Source organism: Sinocyclocheilus grahami, unplaced genomic scaffold (genome assembly GCF_001515645.1).
Source record: "Sinocyclocheilus grahami isolate Dianchi unplaced genomic scaffold, SAMN03320097.WGS_v1.1 scaffold584.1, whole genome shotgun sequence".
In the NCBI taxonomy this organism is placed as follows: Eukaryota; Metazoa; Chordata; class Actinopteri; order Cypriniformes; family Cyprinidae; genus Sinocyclocheilus; species Sinocyclocheilus grahami.
The window spans coordinates 76,786-93,355 of NW_015505763.1; the positions used below are offsets into that span (position 1 = coordinate 76,786).

The 16,570-nt window shown below is 39.0% G+C and overlaps 1 protein-coding gene across 1 annotated transcript in view; it reads right to left on the reverse strand.

The window, feature by feature from the left end:
- Positions 1-16,570, reverse strand: part of LOC107556932 (guanine nucleotide exchange factor VAV2-like) — a 68,906-nt gene that overhangs the window by 1,703 nt on the left and 50,633 nt on the right. The window contains exon 2 of the mRNA XM_016240195.1: positions 4,321-4,437. Within this exon, the coding sequence (XP_016095681.1) occupies positions 4,321-4,437 (117 nt within the window). The remainder of the gene's footprint in view (positions 1-4,320; positions 4,438-16,570) is intronic.

A 16,570-nucleotide genomic window follows, 5' to 3' on the forward strand; every position in this document is an offset into this window, starting at 1 on the left:
TATAAAAGATACAGCTGTCATAAAACCAGAGAGAAAGGCTGCATGGCTAGAAAAAGGTCAAATAATAGTATGTAATAATAATAGTAATAGTATAAACTGAGTGGTGATATCATTAGTAGAGGAGCTTAGATTAGCCTGCTTTAGACCAGGTTAGTTTCCCAGCATAAATTGCCACAGTGACTAAGCTTGATCTAGGCCTATGTTAAATTTGCTTAATGGAACCAAATCATTTGACAATGAGTCAGACTAACTGAAATAAGACTGGTTTATTTGGTTAACTTGTTTTATGAAACAGGCCTCAAGGCATGAAAAGTTATCATATTTTCTCCATTGCATCGTATTGCATCGAATCGCATTGTGTTGAATCGAACAGAATCGAAATCGGATTGCATCGTAATAGGGGTGAATCGTATCGCATCGGTAGCTGCTTCATATGTATCTTTAATGTATCGTATCGTTGGCTATGCATCGAGATCCGTATCGTATCGGCCAGAGTCATGAGATGCACATCCCTACCAGACACGCTTGCTGAGCTGTAGTTAACCGGAACTATTGGATTGGAAATGTTTCAATGGTCGGACAAGTGCTTTGCACTTGTAAATACTTCATAAAGTCCAATCAATTCATGCAACCAAAACAATCAATAATAAGGAAGTTGTCTTCTCTTTAATTCTACTAACCTTTACAGCACATTTTTCCCAATATAGCTATTAAAACTACACTGATACTGAGGAAGAACCCATATACAATCTAAACGGTAGACATCGAGCTGATGTCTGAAGAAACAGAATTAACAATGAGCTTCTATCATGGAGGTCAGTGCATTGACTAAATTGCCATTGAAACAGGCCTCAAGGCATGAAAAGTTATCATATTTTCTCCATTGCATCGTATTGCATCGAATCGCATTGTGTTGAATCGAACAGAATCGAAATCGGATTGCATCGTAATAGGGGTGAATCGTATCGCATCGGTAGCTGCTTCATATGTATCTTTAATGTATCGTATCGTTGGCTATGCATCGAGATCCGTATCGTATCGGCCAGAGTCATGAGATGCACATCCCTACCAGACACGCTTGCTGAGCTGTAGTTAACCGGAACTATTGGATTGGAAATGTTTCAATGGTCGGACAAGTGCTTTGCACTTGTAAATACTTCATAAAGTTCAATCAATTCATGCAACCAAAACAATCAATAAGGAAGTTGTCTTCTCTTTAATTCTACTAACCTTTACAGCACATTTTTCCCAATATAGCTATTAAAACTACACTGATACTGAGGAAGAATCCATATACAATCTAAACGGTAGACATCGAGCTGATGTCTGAAGAAACAGAATTAACAATGAGCTTCTATCATGGAGGTCAGTGCATTGACTAAATTGCCAAAGTGATATAAAGATCAGGGTTCCGTTGTTCTTAAGGACATCACATTTTCTCCAATACTTGGATGATCATCAGAGCAAAGTCAGCATAAGGGCGCTTATGCACTAGAGAAAGCTCTGACTGAGCATTCGACTGATAATTCGAAAATATGACTTTCTGTTACAAAACAGGATGTTGATTTCATACATGTCCTCATACGAGGACACCGGGACTAAAGGCATGTTTATTATGCATTTTGGGAGACACAACAAATGAATAGGGAAAGAAAATATATTTCAATATTCCTATGAAATATTATATATTATGAAAATCTTGTCAATTATTACTCCCATTATTACACTTCTTTTTTCATTACATGTTGCCCCAAAAACACATTAATATGCAAATTAGATTTAGTTTATAGATACATTAAATATAATGAGAAAACCTGTTCATGGCCATTTTACACACATTTTGCATAAAGAAAAATGGTATATCAAATCATTCTGTTAAAAAATAGTTGAGAATTATCTTATACAAAGTTCGGTAAAAAAAAAATCCTGAAAACTAAAAATGTATTTGTGATTTTTTTTTAAATAATTAGTTTTTGCCTATGCATGTTCATTCATGTCTTTTTCTTTTTTTAAAGAAATGGAGTCCCGATGTCCTCTACCAAGGACATAACATAACTTATGAATGAAATATAATTTTTAAATTTTTTTAATGCTCTAAACAATGTAATGACATGAAATTTTTATTTTTTTTTCCTAAAATGTTTTGCTGGGTCTTAAGAGGTTAAAGAACCATCTCTTTCTCAACTTTTTATAATCTGAAGAACCTTCTTTCGCCACAAAGATCCTATTGTGAAACGTAAAGGTTCTTCAGATGTTAAAGGTTCTTTATGAAACCATTTAGACAAAAAAGGTTATTCTATGGCACCGTGAAGCATCTTTATTTTTAAGAGTGTACATTTACAACATTTACAGGATGCATTGCGGAGGAGCTCAAACAACACTCAGTGGCCAAGTGATGCTTATGGTCCACGATATTGGTACAGATTCTGTGTAATGAACAATTCTTTGTGACTGTATATTTCAAGTTAGAAAAGATTTAGTTCCCACTTTAAGTGAACATTAGTTCCCAGGTCATCTGCCAGATGGATTAAAATGCTGATAAAGTAAAGAAAAGTATGTCACAGTAAAAAAAAGTAAAGTCACAGTATGATTGAAATGTAAAAAAAAAAAAAAAAGAATAAATAAATAAAACACGCTTATTCTGTGGCACCTTAAAAAAATAATTTGGCGCCTAAGTTTTTTTCTTATAGGAGCCAATGGCTCCTTTCTCGATTTTTTTGTCTGGAGCCCTGTTATTTGTGGATCCCAGGCACCAAAGTTTGAAAACCCTGAGCTAGATGGTACCGTGAATAATTACGAGATCTTTCCCACACAATTCACCCCTAAATCACTTTAAAAGCGGATCATCAGTCACCTAAAATGAGTACTGTTGAAATCCTTGGAAACACACACACAAACCATATGTGTAGCGACACAGATATGCACTGGCACACACAGGCACGCTTGTGACCCTGAGGTGTGTGATCAAATATGCATGTGAATAATCAACACACGCAGTGAAGAAGAAAAGACTAGAGGGAAGAAATCCACACAGGGCCGATTAAGCATTGCACACACTTTTATATTATCCCCAGCATTAATGGATTGTGTGTGAGAGGGCTGTGAGTAGTGGAACAAAGCTTATGCACAATAGCCTCAGTTATGGGTTAATCTCCCATAAAAAGTGCACACAACATTAATGTCATTCAGCTACGGAGACTTAAAGGGGTCCTATTATGCTTTTATGTTTGGGCATTTAAAAGTTCTAGAAAGTTACAAATCTCAAAGTCCACTCCAAAGGGAGATATTTAGTTTTTTTTTAATCCCTTTTCAAGAACTACAACGAATGGCTCGTTTGGACTACAGCGTTGGTTTCCGGGCTTTGTGATATCACAAAGCGGCTCATTAGAATATCATTAAAAATAATTCCCGCCTACAGAAATTCGAATGGTTGGGGGGTGGGGAGGGGCGAGGTTGTGGTTAGAACGCTTGGTTGAGTGAGTGCATCAGACGAGACGATGAAGAAGAAGTGCTGCTGCAGAGTTAGTGCATCAGAGAAAATGAAGAAGAAGAGCTGCTGTGCTGTAACGTCAAATTTTCGGCATGTCTACAACAATTCTTACAAGTATAACACGACGTAGCTGGGCGCCGCGGACAGACACCGAACGGCGCCGCCAGTGTGCCTATACTCATAGAAAATAACGTATTTGAATTTTAAAGATGTGGTGCGACGCGACGCGACGCTGCACTGCGCTTCTCGTCCGGTGTGCGACCTCCTGAAACGCAGTTTTTTTTTTCACCTCCGTGCCCAAACGTCTTTGTTTGGGCTTCCGAAAGCGGATGATGTCAGGAAACAGTGGTTGCAATTTATTTTTTAACTCCTTTTTTTTTTTTTGTTCCTGAGCATTATAACCCCCATTTGCTATTGTGTGCTGCACATTTTACTGAGGACAGCTTCCACAACACGAGGGAGTACAGTGCTGGATTTGCCAAAAAGCTTTTGTTGAAAGACGGAGCAAGGAGTGTGGCATTACTGAAACACCGTCTAAGCTGTTCGCCAATCACAACACATTCTGTTTTTCGGAAGGCGGACCTTCATCAAAGCCGGAACGAATCGAGCCATTTGTGCCAGGCTGGGGAGAAAGGTATTTTAATAATGTAAATTATGTGAAAAATAATGCTTTTTTCGAACCACCAAGCATGAGAGCATGTTCTAGTACACCCCCAAAACAAAATCAACCCTTTGTAAAAGAGCATAATAGGACCCCTTTAAACATGATGGTGTAAAATGATTAATAGTCTCAGATAACCTGCGTGCTCAGCAAAACCACTGTTTCTCACCTTCCCAAAGTCCCTCACGTCAAAGAGATCGAAGGGATCAAACAGCTCACTGTTCCTCAGGCCAAACTTATCATGGCACACTTTCAGGAATGTTCGGATGTTCTTCAGACACAGAAACTGGAAAAGAAGGAGACAAATAAAGAATGTCAGACCTTATGAAATGTCAGAATTTAGTTACGATTGAAATTTCAACCTGATAAAAAAAAGGAATTAAAACAAAATGGAAAAGTCTTTTTGGTAAATAACTACAAACCTATGGAAATATTTCCATATTTAACAGCATTAAAACACTGTCACTTCACAGGCATGGAGAACTCTGACACCATCTCATTTCTGCAGCATGTGGAGCATATTTAATTTCCTGGAGCCTATTGACAGTCAGCTCATTTCCTTCTTCCTGTACCAGTGATTAAGCAAACAGTTATCACACACTATGATTTGGATCCCCAGGCCCAGGCTTGGCTTAGATAAGCCAATGAGCATCTGATGGATCGCCTCTGGCATGATCTACCTCAGTCACTGTTCACTTACCAGCCTACAAACCTACCATTCCTTCTGTCCTTAGGGTCTCTAAAGCAAACTGGATCCTTCTTTCATTGCACAATCATTACCTTTAGTAACACTCATGCCAGTATGACACAACGCTGGCTCCTGCTCCTCATTTGTTTCAGAGAATTCATGCATAAACGTTCCTTGTAATGAGAATTTGTTTAATATAATTGACTTGAGCTGGATGAAACCAATACAACCACACAAATAGGGACAAAACAATAACAATTTTGCCATTGTTTATTTCCACCCAGAAAATGTCAATGAATCATGTCTCATGTTTAATTCATGTCTCAGATATAATTCAATTATGTGCATGGGTTCTCCTGTACCAGTGATTAAGCAAACAGTTATCACACACTATGATTTGGATCCCCAGGCCCAGGCTTGGCTTAGATAAGCCAATGAGCATCTGATGGATCGCCTCTGGCATGATCTACCTCAGTCACTGTTCACTTACCAGCCTACAAACCTACCATTCCTTCTGTCCTTAGGGTCTCTAAAGCAAACTGGATCCTTCTTTCATTGCACAATCATTACCTTTAGTAACACTCATGCCAGTATGACACAACGCTGGCTCCTGCTCCTCATTTGTTTCAGAGAATTCATGCATAAACGTTCCTTGTAATGAGAATTTGTTTAATATAATTGACTTGAGCTGGATGAAACCAATACAACCACACAAATAGGGACAAAACAATAACAGTTTTGCCATTGTTTATTTCCACCCAGAAAATGTCAATGAATCATGTCTCATGTTTAATTCATGTCTCAGATATAATTCAATTATGTGCATGGGTTTGGATTTCTATGGAGACAGCGGTGGAAACAAACTCCACAAATACTGGTAGCTGTGTTCGCAACAGTACACTTAAGGCGAATAGTGCATTCCGTACTAGTAATGATTCAGGAGAGAAGGGGGCAATAAACCAGAGATATTACAAGCATGCCACCATTATTCAGCAGGAATCACAACCCCTATTGTGAACACACCACTAGCAGCTCTGTTTCTTGTGCAAAGCGGGACAGCGGAGGCCTATTTGTCATATTAAAGCCAGTACAATGGAGATAACCACCCTTAGAACACAAGCCGGATTAAATTCTCACAGCCGTGATGCCATTTGTAAAACTAGCCCTTAATGAGAGCTGTAAGACAACCTCAAGCGTGTCAGGATCAGCGTTACACTGGAAACACAAGAGTGTAGCTATGCCTTGTACGTGATAAGCAAGAAAATGCCAGTTCATTTATCAGAACAGATAAGGATGGCTAAGGATGGCTGAGAATATGATCAAGATAAGGGACAAAGAGAATCACAAGACAAAAAGACCACAATAATCATACAAAAGAACTTTATATCATTATATAAAATGTATCTAATATAGCATTATATAAAATATATAATTGCACTTTAGTTATATAAAACTATATTTTTGTAGATTAAAATCAGATGGCATTTTAGTTCAAGCAAAATTAACTAAAATATATACAATGTCAAAACACTGGAGACCATGTCTTAAAAAACTAATTGAGAGTTTCGCTCTCCGTCAAGCGATCTGTACTATTTGGATGCGCTCAATGGATCATGTCATGTTCTCAATGGATGCGCAGTATATAGCACGCAGCACACCTGTATTTGACGTAACGTAAACTAGTGTGAAGGCGCATGACTCGCCGTCGCTTTACTGATAGCGCTGTTTCTCACACATGCAAAGAGAGAGAGCGAGAGTCTTGCATACCACGCTGAATCGACGCGCTACATGTAAACCATATTATTTGTTGTATTTTCCTGTCAAAATAACAGCGTTCATTTAGAATTACTCAGCTTTTAAGAACAAGCAGAAGATATGCCGGTTTCTCGGCAGTGGGCGGAGCTAATGCGCGAACAGCTCTCGTTGGTTGGCGCTCATCTATTACCGTCCCTGTTTTGATTTCAGCAAATCAGTTCGAGCGAACGCTGACAACGTGATTAATATTCATGAACCCAGCAGATAATAGTAGTAGTAGTATCTTTTAATAATAATAAGTTTTAGTTCTAATCACTAGTTCTATCATTAAATAGTGCTTAATTATCATAATATCATAATATAATACTTGATTGGCTGAAGAGTGCACATTCAGTTATTTAAGAAGCTGTTCCATTTTACAAAGATGATTGGGTGGAATCATGTGTGTGTGTGTACCTACTTAACCATATATTGGAGACAAATTTGTACCCAAAAGTGAGCAAAACCTGACAAAATCGGCAAAAACCTCAATTTGTGGATGTCCTCATTTGTAAAACTGTTATAAAAATAAAGTAAACGTTTTTTTTTACTTTTGAAATTGTAAAAATGCTGAAAGTTTTCTGTGAGGGGTAGGGTTAGGGGTGGGTTTAGGTTAAAAACTGTATAACTATCTGTATATAAAAGCAATCGAAGTCTATGTAATATCCCCAATTAGATAGCTAAGTAAACGTGTATGTGTGTGCGTGCGCGCGCGTGTGTGTGTGTGTGTGTGTGTGTGTGTGCGCGTGTAAAATAGTATATCAGTCTGGCGAGTAAACAAAAAAATGTACTAGCCAATGGCGATTATATTGCCAACGTGTGCGTAGAGGGTTGTAGTCTACTGTTTCTTCATGCTAATCATGCCTTTCCTTAGACCTTCAATTGCTTACGGCAAGTGCAAAGGTATTGCTTTTGGATGTGCTGGGTCATAGCAGGGGTTTGAGCAAATCTAACGCTCAGAGTGCACACCTCAACCCCAGGCTATGTTTATGTGGCTGTTGCTCTCTTTGCATTAAGATTCTAGTGATGACTACATGGAAAGATCAGAGCACCACCTGTCTCATTCAGCACAAGCACTCAAATTCTGCTTTTTTCAATGAAAACCATATAGGAGGAAAGACAGCTCCTGGATAAACAGCTAGGAGAAAAAAACAGGTTACAAAGAGCTGTCATTCCCTAACACTCTCATCCTTCAGGAACGGGTAGACACAGGGAACAAAGAATTATTCTCTCCGGCTCAGGTGCACCGCCCTTGCAGAATGTGTCTTCCAAACTGTGAGAGCATTCACTAATAAACTAAATCGACAAAAATTAAACCTTTCATGAAGAGCAGGGAAGGATAAACATAAAATAAATCAAGATAGATAAAAGAAAGACAAGTTTCAAGGCAGCAATGTAGTCCTAGGGGAAGATTGTTGTGTCTGAGAAGCAGAAAAAAGAAAGTGAGACCGGGGCAGGGGAGTATCACTCCCCATAGGAGCATGAGGAGCACAGATCAATCCAGCCAATGATTCGCTTCAAAAACAAGAGTGAAGAAGTCAAAGAGTCAAATAATCTGTCAAGCAGTCAAGTTCTTTAAGCCTTGAAGCAGCGACTCAAAAAGACAGTCAGTCAGGAAGAAGGCAGGCACAGAAGCAAACAGCGAGTCAGCGGGTGAAGCCTGGAGTCTAGACTGTGGTGAGATGTAGTCAGACAGCCGTCAGAGAATCTGCTTTATCTATGGCATAAATCGGCACACATCTTTGGAGAGCCGTGGAGAAAAAGGCATAAAACAACAGCCAAAACAACAAACCACATAAAATGCTGGATGGTTCAACAGATGGCACTGAGCACCGGTTAAGATGTTAAGGGTGTGGAATCCAGGTGCAAGGGCAGCAAAAATATCTTTAAAAGGAAACTGGCAAAGGGTCGATCCCGAGCCGAGTGGGGATGTGAGGGGGCACCGCCCTCATTGACAGGCATGGCAGTGGTATTTTATCAAGCACTCTTGATCCTTTGTCTCGCTCACAGAGAGGAAGCTCCCACTGGAGCATGGTGCCCAGGACAGATCAAGACAGAGCAAGAAAGAGTGAGGGAATGAAAAGCAAAAAGACTAAACACACAGGCAAACACACCTCTGAAGAGCTGATGAGGCTGTGGCTGATTAGCTCAAATCTCCTGCAGGATTTCCAGCGTTGCACAGATGTTAAAACCTCTCCGGAGAAAAACCTGACTTCGACTAATTGGAGAGGCAGACACTAAATGAATAATGTATGCTGGAATGCAAATGGTAATCTGATAGGATTATCCAAAAGGCTCAGTTTATCACAGAAACCCCTCTAAGTCATGATCAAATCAAATACAGTGTACCTCATAGGAACCCCATCTGCTGTGTGAAACCAAAAAAGAATGCAGAAAACTGCAGAGTTGTCTTCAAAACACAAGAAGACTGCTTTCAAAAATGTGTTCTGCATGGATTACTTTTATACAAATATATATTTAAATTTGTGATGGTGAAAATCTATTCAAAAACAAAAAGCCACTTTTCAAGTCAGTCCAGTGAAAAGAGCGAAGAATCAGACCAAATCACACAAGTCCACTGAGAGGCATGTCCCACCATGGCAGGCTTTCTGAAAAGATCCTCTTCCAGCTGAACCAGAGGAATCCTCCACAGAGGAACAAAGACTAGCCTTTCACAGATAATGGAAAATGGCAAGCCCTTTACATTCAGAAGCGTTTCCAAAATAAATAGCCCGACCAGGCAAGATAAAGGGAACCATGTATCAACATGTCCACTGTCAGGGCTCTGGTACAGTACTGTGTGAAGACAATGGGAGCTCTTCAGTGCCCCAGAACACTATCTGGACTTAACTGAGTCAAGAGAATGAATGGATGCCCGACGGTCTGATCTGTTGAAAGATGGGACACAAAAACAAAGTCTAAATCTTTTATTATCACCATCTGACCTGATTTCCTATTTCTGTTAAACCTCCTTCCGAAATTCCAGAATTGTCAATCCCTTTTCTTTTTAGTCTCTCAGGCATTTATAAAAAATGCATGTTTAAGCACCAGAGAGAGTGTTTTACTCCTGTTTCTGTAGGTTTTCTTATATACTCACGTTGTTGCCAGGCTACACATTTTGCTGCCTTAGAAGTCTGTTCAAATCTGTTCAGATATACACTGATCATCCTCAGAGACTGTGAAACTAGGATGAAACTGTCTCGCCACAGGATCTCAACTATTTTTTTTTTATTCCATATTAGGCACTTTTGTTCTTTTGGAGCATGAATGACATCTTACAGAAGTTTAATTTGATCCCGGAATTGGAGAAGGGAGCAATGTCCTGCTTAGGAAGTAGACAGTGCTGCATAAACCCTGTATGACTTCAAGTCTGTCCACTTTCGAATAACTTTAGATTTATAATAAATTAGCACCATACCATGCATGCTCTTATTCTGGGCACCCAGCAAATCACACAGAGGTAGAGCTGTAGACACTGGGCAAAGGCCAACTGAGTAATCGGTGGATTAAGTAGCCAGCAAACATATCAGATGCAGGGCTGATGAATGTGGAGAGAAGGGCTGCAGAGAATCACAGACTACAGCCGATCAATGGTGAGGTTATTTATGATGCCAGGGCGGGGAGCTGGGTGCCGCATCCATTTTCTGCAGTCCATTTCTCTCTTTCGGCATTGGTTCCTCATATCTGTGATTTAGGCTGCGCTGTACGTTCTCATTCTTCTTCCAAAAGACATCTCGGACACATCCTAAGAAGCTAGGCTCCGTTTCTAGTGTTGTTTACTTGGGGAATAGATGCTTCTGTTTATACAAATGCAAAGTAACATTAGCATTGGGCACGCTCAGTTGAAATAATCATATAAAGTAGCAAGGCCAAAAGTTTTTAATGGAGCAAGTGTTCTGCAAACATTTTCTTATACTTGCCTTGCTGTGCGGCCCGCTGCCTATTACACGCCTTAAAAACGCATAACCGAAGGGCACGCATAAAGAGAAAGCATCACTCCACTGCATCTGTGCCATCAGCGACAGAAGTCTCTTTAGAAACAGCCAATGCAATTACAGCAGCAAAATCATTCTACAACCATGAAATGGTTTGAGTGGGCGTGTCAGTTTGATGGTAGCTAAAAATATGGGTTATCTGTGATGACAGCGACATCGGCAGAAGGTCTGGGAACCATGGCCATTTTGAATGGCCAAGGACGGCTTAAGGGGCCATATGACTGACAAGTAAAGAAACCAATCACTTTTTCCTTTTGTGCTGCATCATGTTTAGGGGTGTGGAAATGTCCCCACAATAACAGACCAGTGTGCAACCAATAAATCTTTTAGTCATGAATGTCTCACAACTTTTGGACATCTACCATGAACCTCGCATACTTTTAAGAATCCAGCGTTTAGTTGATCTTGATGAATGCTCAATGTCACCGATGTAAACGTGACAGCTTTCTTCTTCGATCAGACGGCTTTGTGTTGTTTCCAAGAGGACCGTTAAAGAACACGACATGCACGTCTCCCAGAAATTCTGCAGAATTCAACTAATCAGAGGATGACTAGTGTTTCCAGTTAAGTGTGCCGTATTCATCAGACGTTTAGCCAACGGTTCAAGCCAACTTATAAGGTAGTCTTTGCACCTTAAATGCCACACAATAACCTGCACTGCAAACTTTTTATTGCATTTTTAACAAGAAATGTATTGCAAGTATAATTGGTATTAGGGATTTTTTTTTTTTTTTTTACAAAAATAAAAGCTGCAGTTCAGCGAAGCAGTGTGAGGAGTGTTTGACACAACTCATGCCTGGTTCTGGAAGCAGCTGCTGGCTCTCAGCACTTACAGTGGGGAAAAAAAGTATTTAGTCAGCCACCAATTGTGCAAGTTCTCCCACTTAAAAAGATGAGAGAGGCCTGTAATTTTCATCATAGGTATACCTCAACTATGAGAGACAAAATGAGAAAAAACTCAGACAAACAAAATGGAAAAAATACAAATTAATTTTGGATGAGAGTAAATATTTTATTTTAATCTTACAGAAATTGTTCACCCAAAAATCAAACTTATGTTGTTCCAAAACAAATTTCTTTTTATCTTTATGTATTCAAATATGATGCATCAAAGATGCACTATGCCAGATTTTGTCTCTTTTGTTGTTGTTGTTGTTGTTAACCTTCAGTCCCCACTCATTTTTATTTCAAAAAGAGCAATTCTGACATTCTTCTAAATATCTTCTAAACATTTTGGGTGACCTATTTCTTTAACTCTATTGAGAATGAATCTCAGATTCTGTTTTAGGCAGGAATTAAACAGCACATAATATTTTTACATCCACCTTATTGCATTTAAAATACTGCAAAAAAAATTATATAAGCAAAGGAGCCTAGAGGAAAGATTATCCTTATTGTATATCTTCATAGAGATACCAATGAATATTTCAATGCAAACTCTTGAATCTAGAACAGTCTGTCCATATCCTGAAAACACAGATTTTAGCATGAATTTAAGCACATGTGTGGGCAGCTCAACTTTGTAGCACTTGCCTAAGTTCTTGGATGTTCTCTTCAGTATTGAGTGAGCCATTCTGGCTCATTAAGTGGACACCATTTTAAAAGTGCATGTGTGACCCATTTACATTTCATCTACAAGCCAATGACTAATTACACAAAATATATTTATTATTATTATGTTATAAATATATTTATAAATATTATAATATTTATAATAATTATATGATACAACATATTATTATTATTAATATATGGTTATTTAAATAAAAAATATATTACCCTCACTCAAAAAACAGGGTCCCAATATCCTGTTTAAGACACATTTCCTGTTTACACATGCATTGGAATTTAGTTTGAGAGATTTTTGGCAGCAGCCACTGGAATTAACAGCAGGAGATAACAGCAGCCGAGGGAAAGACTTCACAATAAGCTGGGCCGCCCTGAGACACTCAGTAGTGCAGGTTTATCTTCTCTCTATGTGACAACAACAAATAATCTCTCCTAAAAAGCTGTCAAAACAAAACCTATAGTCTCTCCTCTACTACTTTTCATTACAGCACAGTGTAATTTAATTAACTCCCGATAAATCTTTGACATTCTTCAGTAATTACAAGCAAATCCGACGAGTCTGGAGCAAAGCCACATGCTGCAGCTGAAAGTGCTTGACGCTGGAAAGAAAACGAGTGTAGGAGAGAGAGAAGGCTTTGTCAGGGAGATATGGAAGAGAGGAACATGAGCTAGCAAGATCAAAAAGGCGCTCCCTACCACTGATCACACTTGATGAAGTCAGGAGGTGGGGGAGAGAGTAGGGATTATAGTCTCACTTTGGCTTCTGCTCACTGGATGCGTTCATGCTTTCATCAGAAGGCAGCAGATCCAGCCAGGGGCTGGTGAGAAGGATCAGAGCTGCAGCCACACATACAGACCCAGACAGAGAGCCTGGAGCCAGAGAGGAGGGTTTTGCTCTTCTAACACTGAAGCTCAATTAGGACAAGCAGCCAAACTAAAAGAGAATGTGAAAGGCTGTGATTGTAGGGTTGGAAATGCTAATGAATCGAAGCCCTTAGGAGACGTAATGTTAAACTGAAGTGCAGATCCTTTAGTTGTGATCCTACAACAAAAACGACATACCGCAAGCACGTTAAATCCAATCAAAGTGACATACCTAAAATAGGCACCCCACCCTGCAAAAAAGGAAAACATGCAACATGGTATCAAAACACATGAACTCAAAAAGTGAGATGAGAGGAACATGGTAGGTTTGGTGAAGTGAGTTGGTGTTGATCTCACGATGACATTGAGGGCACATGCGTGCCGGGTAAGTCTAAGTCCAAGGGATTCTGCTTTGAGATGGTGCGTGTGAATTTATCTGCAATGAGCAGTCACAGTCACTAGACAGACAGAGCCGGCAGCACATTGGCATGCCTTTAAAAAAAGAAAGAGGAAGGACATTGGGGGGGTGAAGAAAAAGATGTCACTCTAGATTTAGCCTAGTTCCCAACATGTCCATTAATTTCAAAGTAGATAGTAAAAACAAAAAGAGAGAAAAGAGAAGAAAAAAAAATGCTTTAAGCCAGAGCAAGCCAGAGATGAGCGCCAAACAAGCAAACGCAAGCTTTAGATGAAAAGTGAGAAAAATTATCAGTGCTGAATAGGGCTGCACGGTTAATCGAATGCGATTGTCATGTAGGGTTGGGCCGATAGACGATTAGGGCTGGGTATCGATTCAGATATCCCAATTCGATTCGATTTCGATTCGCAAGCTCTCGATTCGATTCTTTTTTGTTGCATTTAGTGAATATAGTTTTAATACAAATGCTATTGATATTTCTAAAAAATTTACAGTAAACATCAGTTTACAAATAGTGAATTAATAAAAAAGAAATTAAGAACCACATGCCTGTATTTTAAACCTATTCTTTTGTTTTGTATAGGGTCCTTTTTAAACAATAGTAGGGCCCTATAAAATGTTCTTAATTTTTCTGGTAATCAGATGAAGGCATAAAAAAATGTATTAAATTTATAATGAAAATTAAACCCTTTTATTTTTTTGGCAAATAAAGTGCTGCACAACAGAGGTTTACTGTTAAAATTAAAAATAAAACAGATGTGATTATTCCTTTAAAAATAAAGATTTAATAATATTTATTAGCAGTAGTAGCATTGAGTCTTCAGACTGCTAAATAGTAATATATTCTGACAGTTTAACGTTAAACTAAACTTTTATTTTGACGGGTTGCCGTGAAGATCTTGCAGCTGCTGTGTATGTGATATGACGGTAGTTTTCTCAAATGAAACGGTAAAATGCTAATGAAGTGACTCTCAGAGCAGCTGGAGATGACATTCGTGTTCATAACATCAGATGGCAGAAGCTGAAAACACCGCGAGCATCATCTGCGCTTTAGTATGTGTGTAGTAAACAAAAAAAGTGCGCTGCACCATCCGCCATTCATTCATTGCTAAATCATGGCGCCTTATGCGTGATATCAAATGCTTCCGCAGATTTATAGTATTACTATAGCATTTCACCTGAGCTTTGCGAATCACGCGTATGGCCATGATAAGCGCTGAATGAATGACAGGCTTTCTGTTGTAACATCGCGCAAGGTAAATAAGGGTGACATTTAGTGGAGAAGACTAATGATAAGATTCACGTTAATCAGATCTTGTTTTAAATGTGTGCTGAAATAAATACCGGAAAAGATCAATTCGCAGCTTTTGAGAATCGATATTGAATCGATGTCATTTTAAAAAAACGATTAATCGAAAAATCGATATAGACAATGCCATCGTCCATCACCGATGGCTGACAGACATCACGATGTTGAGCCGGCATTGTGATCCTCCCCCCCCCATACCCCCCGCAATCTGCCGCATCCCAGTTCAGTGTTCAGAAAGGAAATTAAGTGTACTACAGAACCCCTAAAGGGAATAAATAGCCTAACAAGATGGGAGGATAAAAACAATATTTCAATACTTTCTCTTGCAATTATATCGTTGGGTAATTATACTGTATATAAATTGCGGGCATCAGGGAGCCGCTACTAATATGCAGGGCATTGAAACCACTTTCCAATGCGCGCTCTCATTTTACTTTCACTTTCGAGATTTGCGATCACACAGACTCTATACTACGGACCAGTACTCCCGCTACCACACATTTTACAAGATTAGATATTTGTCAGTGGTCCTCAGTATCTGCAAATCATTGGCCATTGTCCAATCAGTCATCTCTCCTTACTCTGTGTATGTGGTAAGTGAACGTTCATGTACTATAATGTAACAGTTTACTGCTAGCAAGCGGCTAACCATGACCCTTTAGTGGCTCCATAGAACACGTTATTTGTTTTCCGTACCTTTCTGCATACGGATTCGCGCTTCGGGCACACACCCACTTTCTGGCGAAAGTGAAACTAACAGCCTGTGTGAAATGCGCTAGGCTGTACTGTACTCATTCTGCACCAGTACAAATACGTGTGCGCGTGTTTTGCTTGCTTCATGAGTGTTTCTGCATTGTCTGAGTGGCTTTGGAAAATAAATCGCTGCCCGTTTCAGAAGAAAAAACGCGACTTTTATTTATGAAAATATCACAGTTAGGAGATTTATAGCGAGTGGTTCCCTGCATTTTTTCAGCAAATCGCGTGATTACAGTTCTAAAACGCTGCAATGGAGCAGCTCTAATGCTATTAAATTAAAGATGATGTAGGCTACCATAGAGAGAAAAAAATTAACAGTGAAAGTAACAAAAACTTGTCAAATACATTTTAATGGGCATAATTAAGTGTGAAAATAACAGAAGGATATAGCCTACAGTCAAACCAAATATTATTCAGAGACCAGATATAATTTTTTATATTTTTTTTACTAGTGGGTGTAGGACACTACAGTTCATTTATGTAAGTGAGGATAGCAAAATAAACTAAACTGTGATACATTATACCCAAAAATTCTTCACACAGTGGACTACTAGTAAAATTGATACAAATTTGGGACCAAAAATTATTCAGACCGAGTCTGGGAAAAAATTGAAGTTCAGGTTTGCATGAACCTGGTTGACAGCATGCCCAGGAGACTATTTGTTGTCATCAGCCCTCTACGAACACCTTGGCAATTGAATCGCCATTGGCTAGTAAATTCTTTTGTTTACTTGCCAGACTGATAAATATATACATACACATATACATATATACACACATATACATACACACATATACACACACACACACACACACACACACACAGGTTTGTTTTTGTGAAAAGTGGGGACATCCCATAGGCTTTTCTACTGTACAGACCGTATATTCTATTGCCCTACACCAACCCTACCCCTTACAGGAAACTTTGTGCTATTTCAGATTTTCAATACACTCCATTCTGTGTGATTTATAAGCGTTTGGAAAGTGGGGACATGTGGTAATGTCCTGAAAAGTCACCTTCTCCTT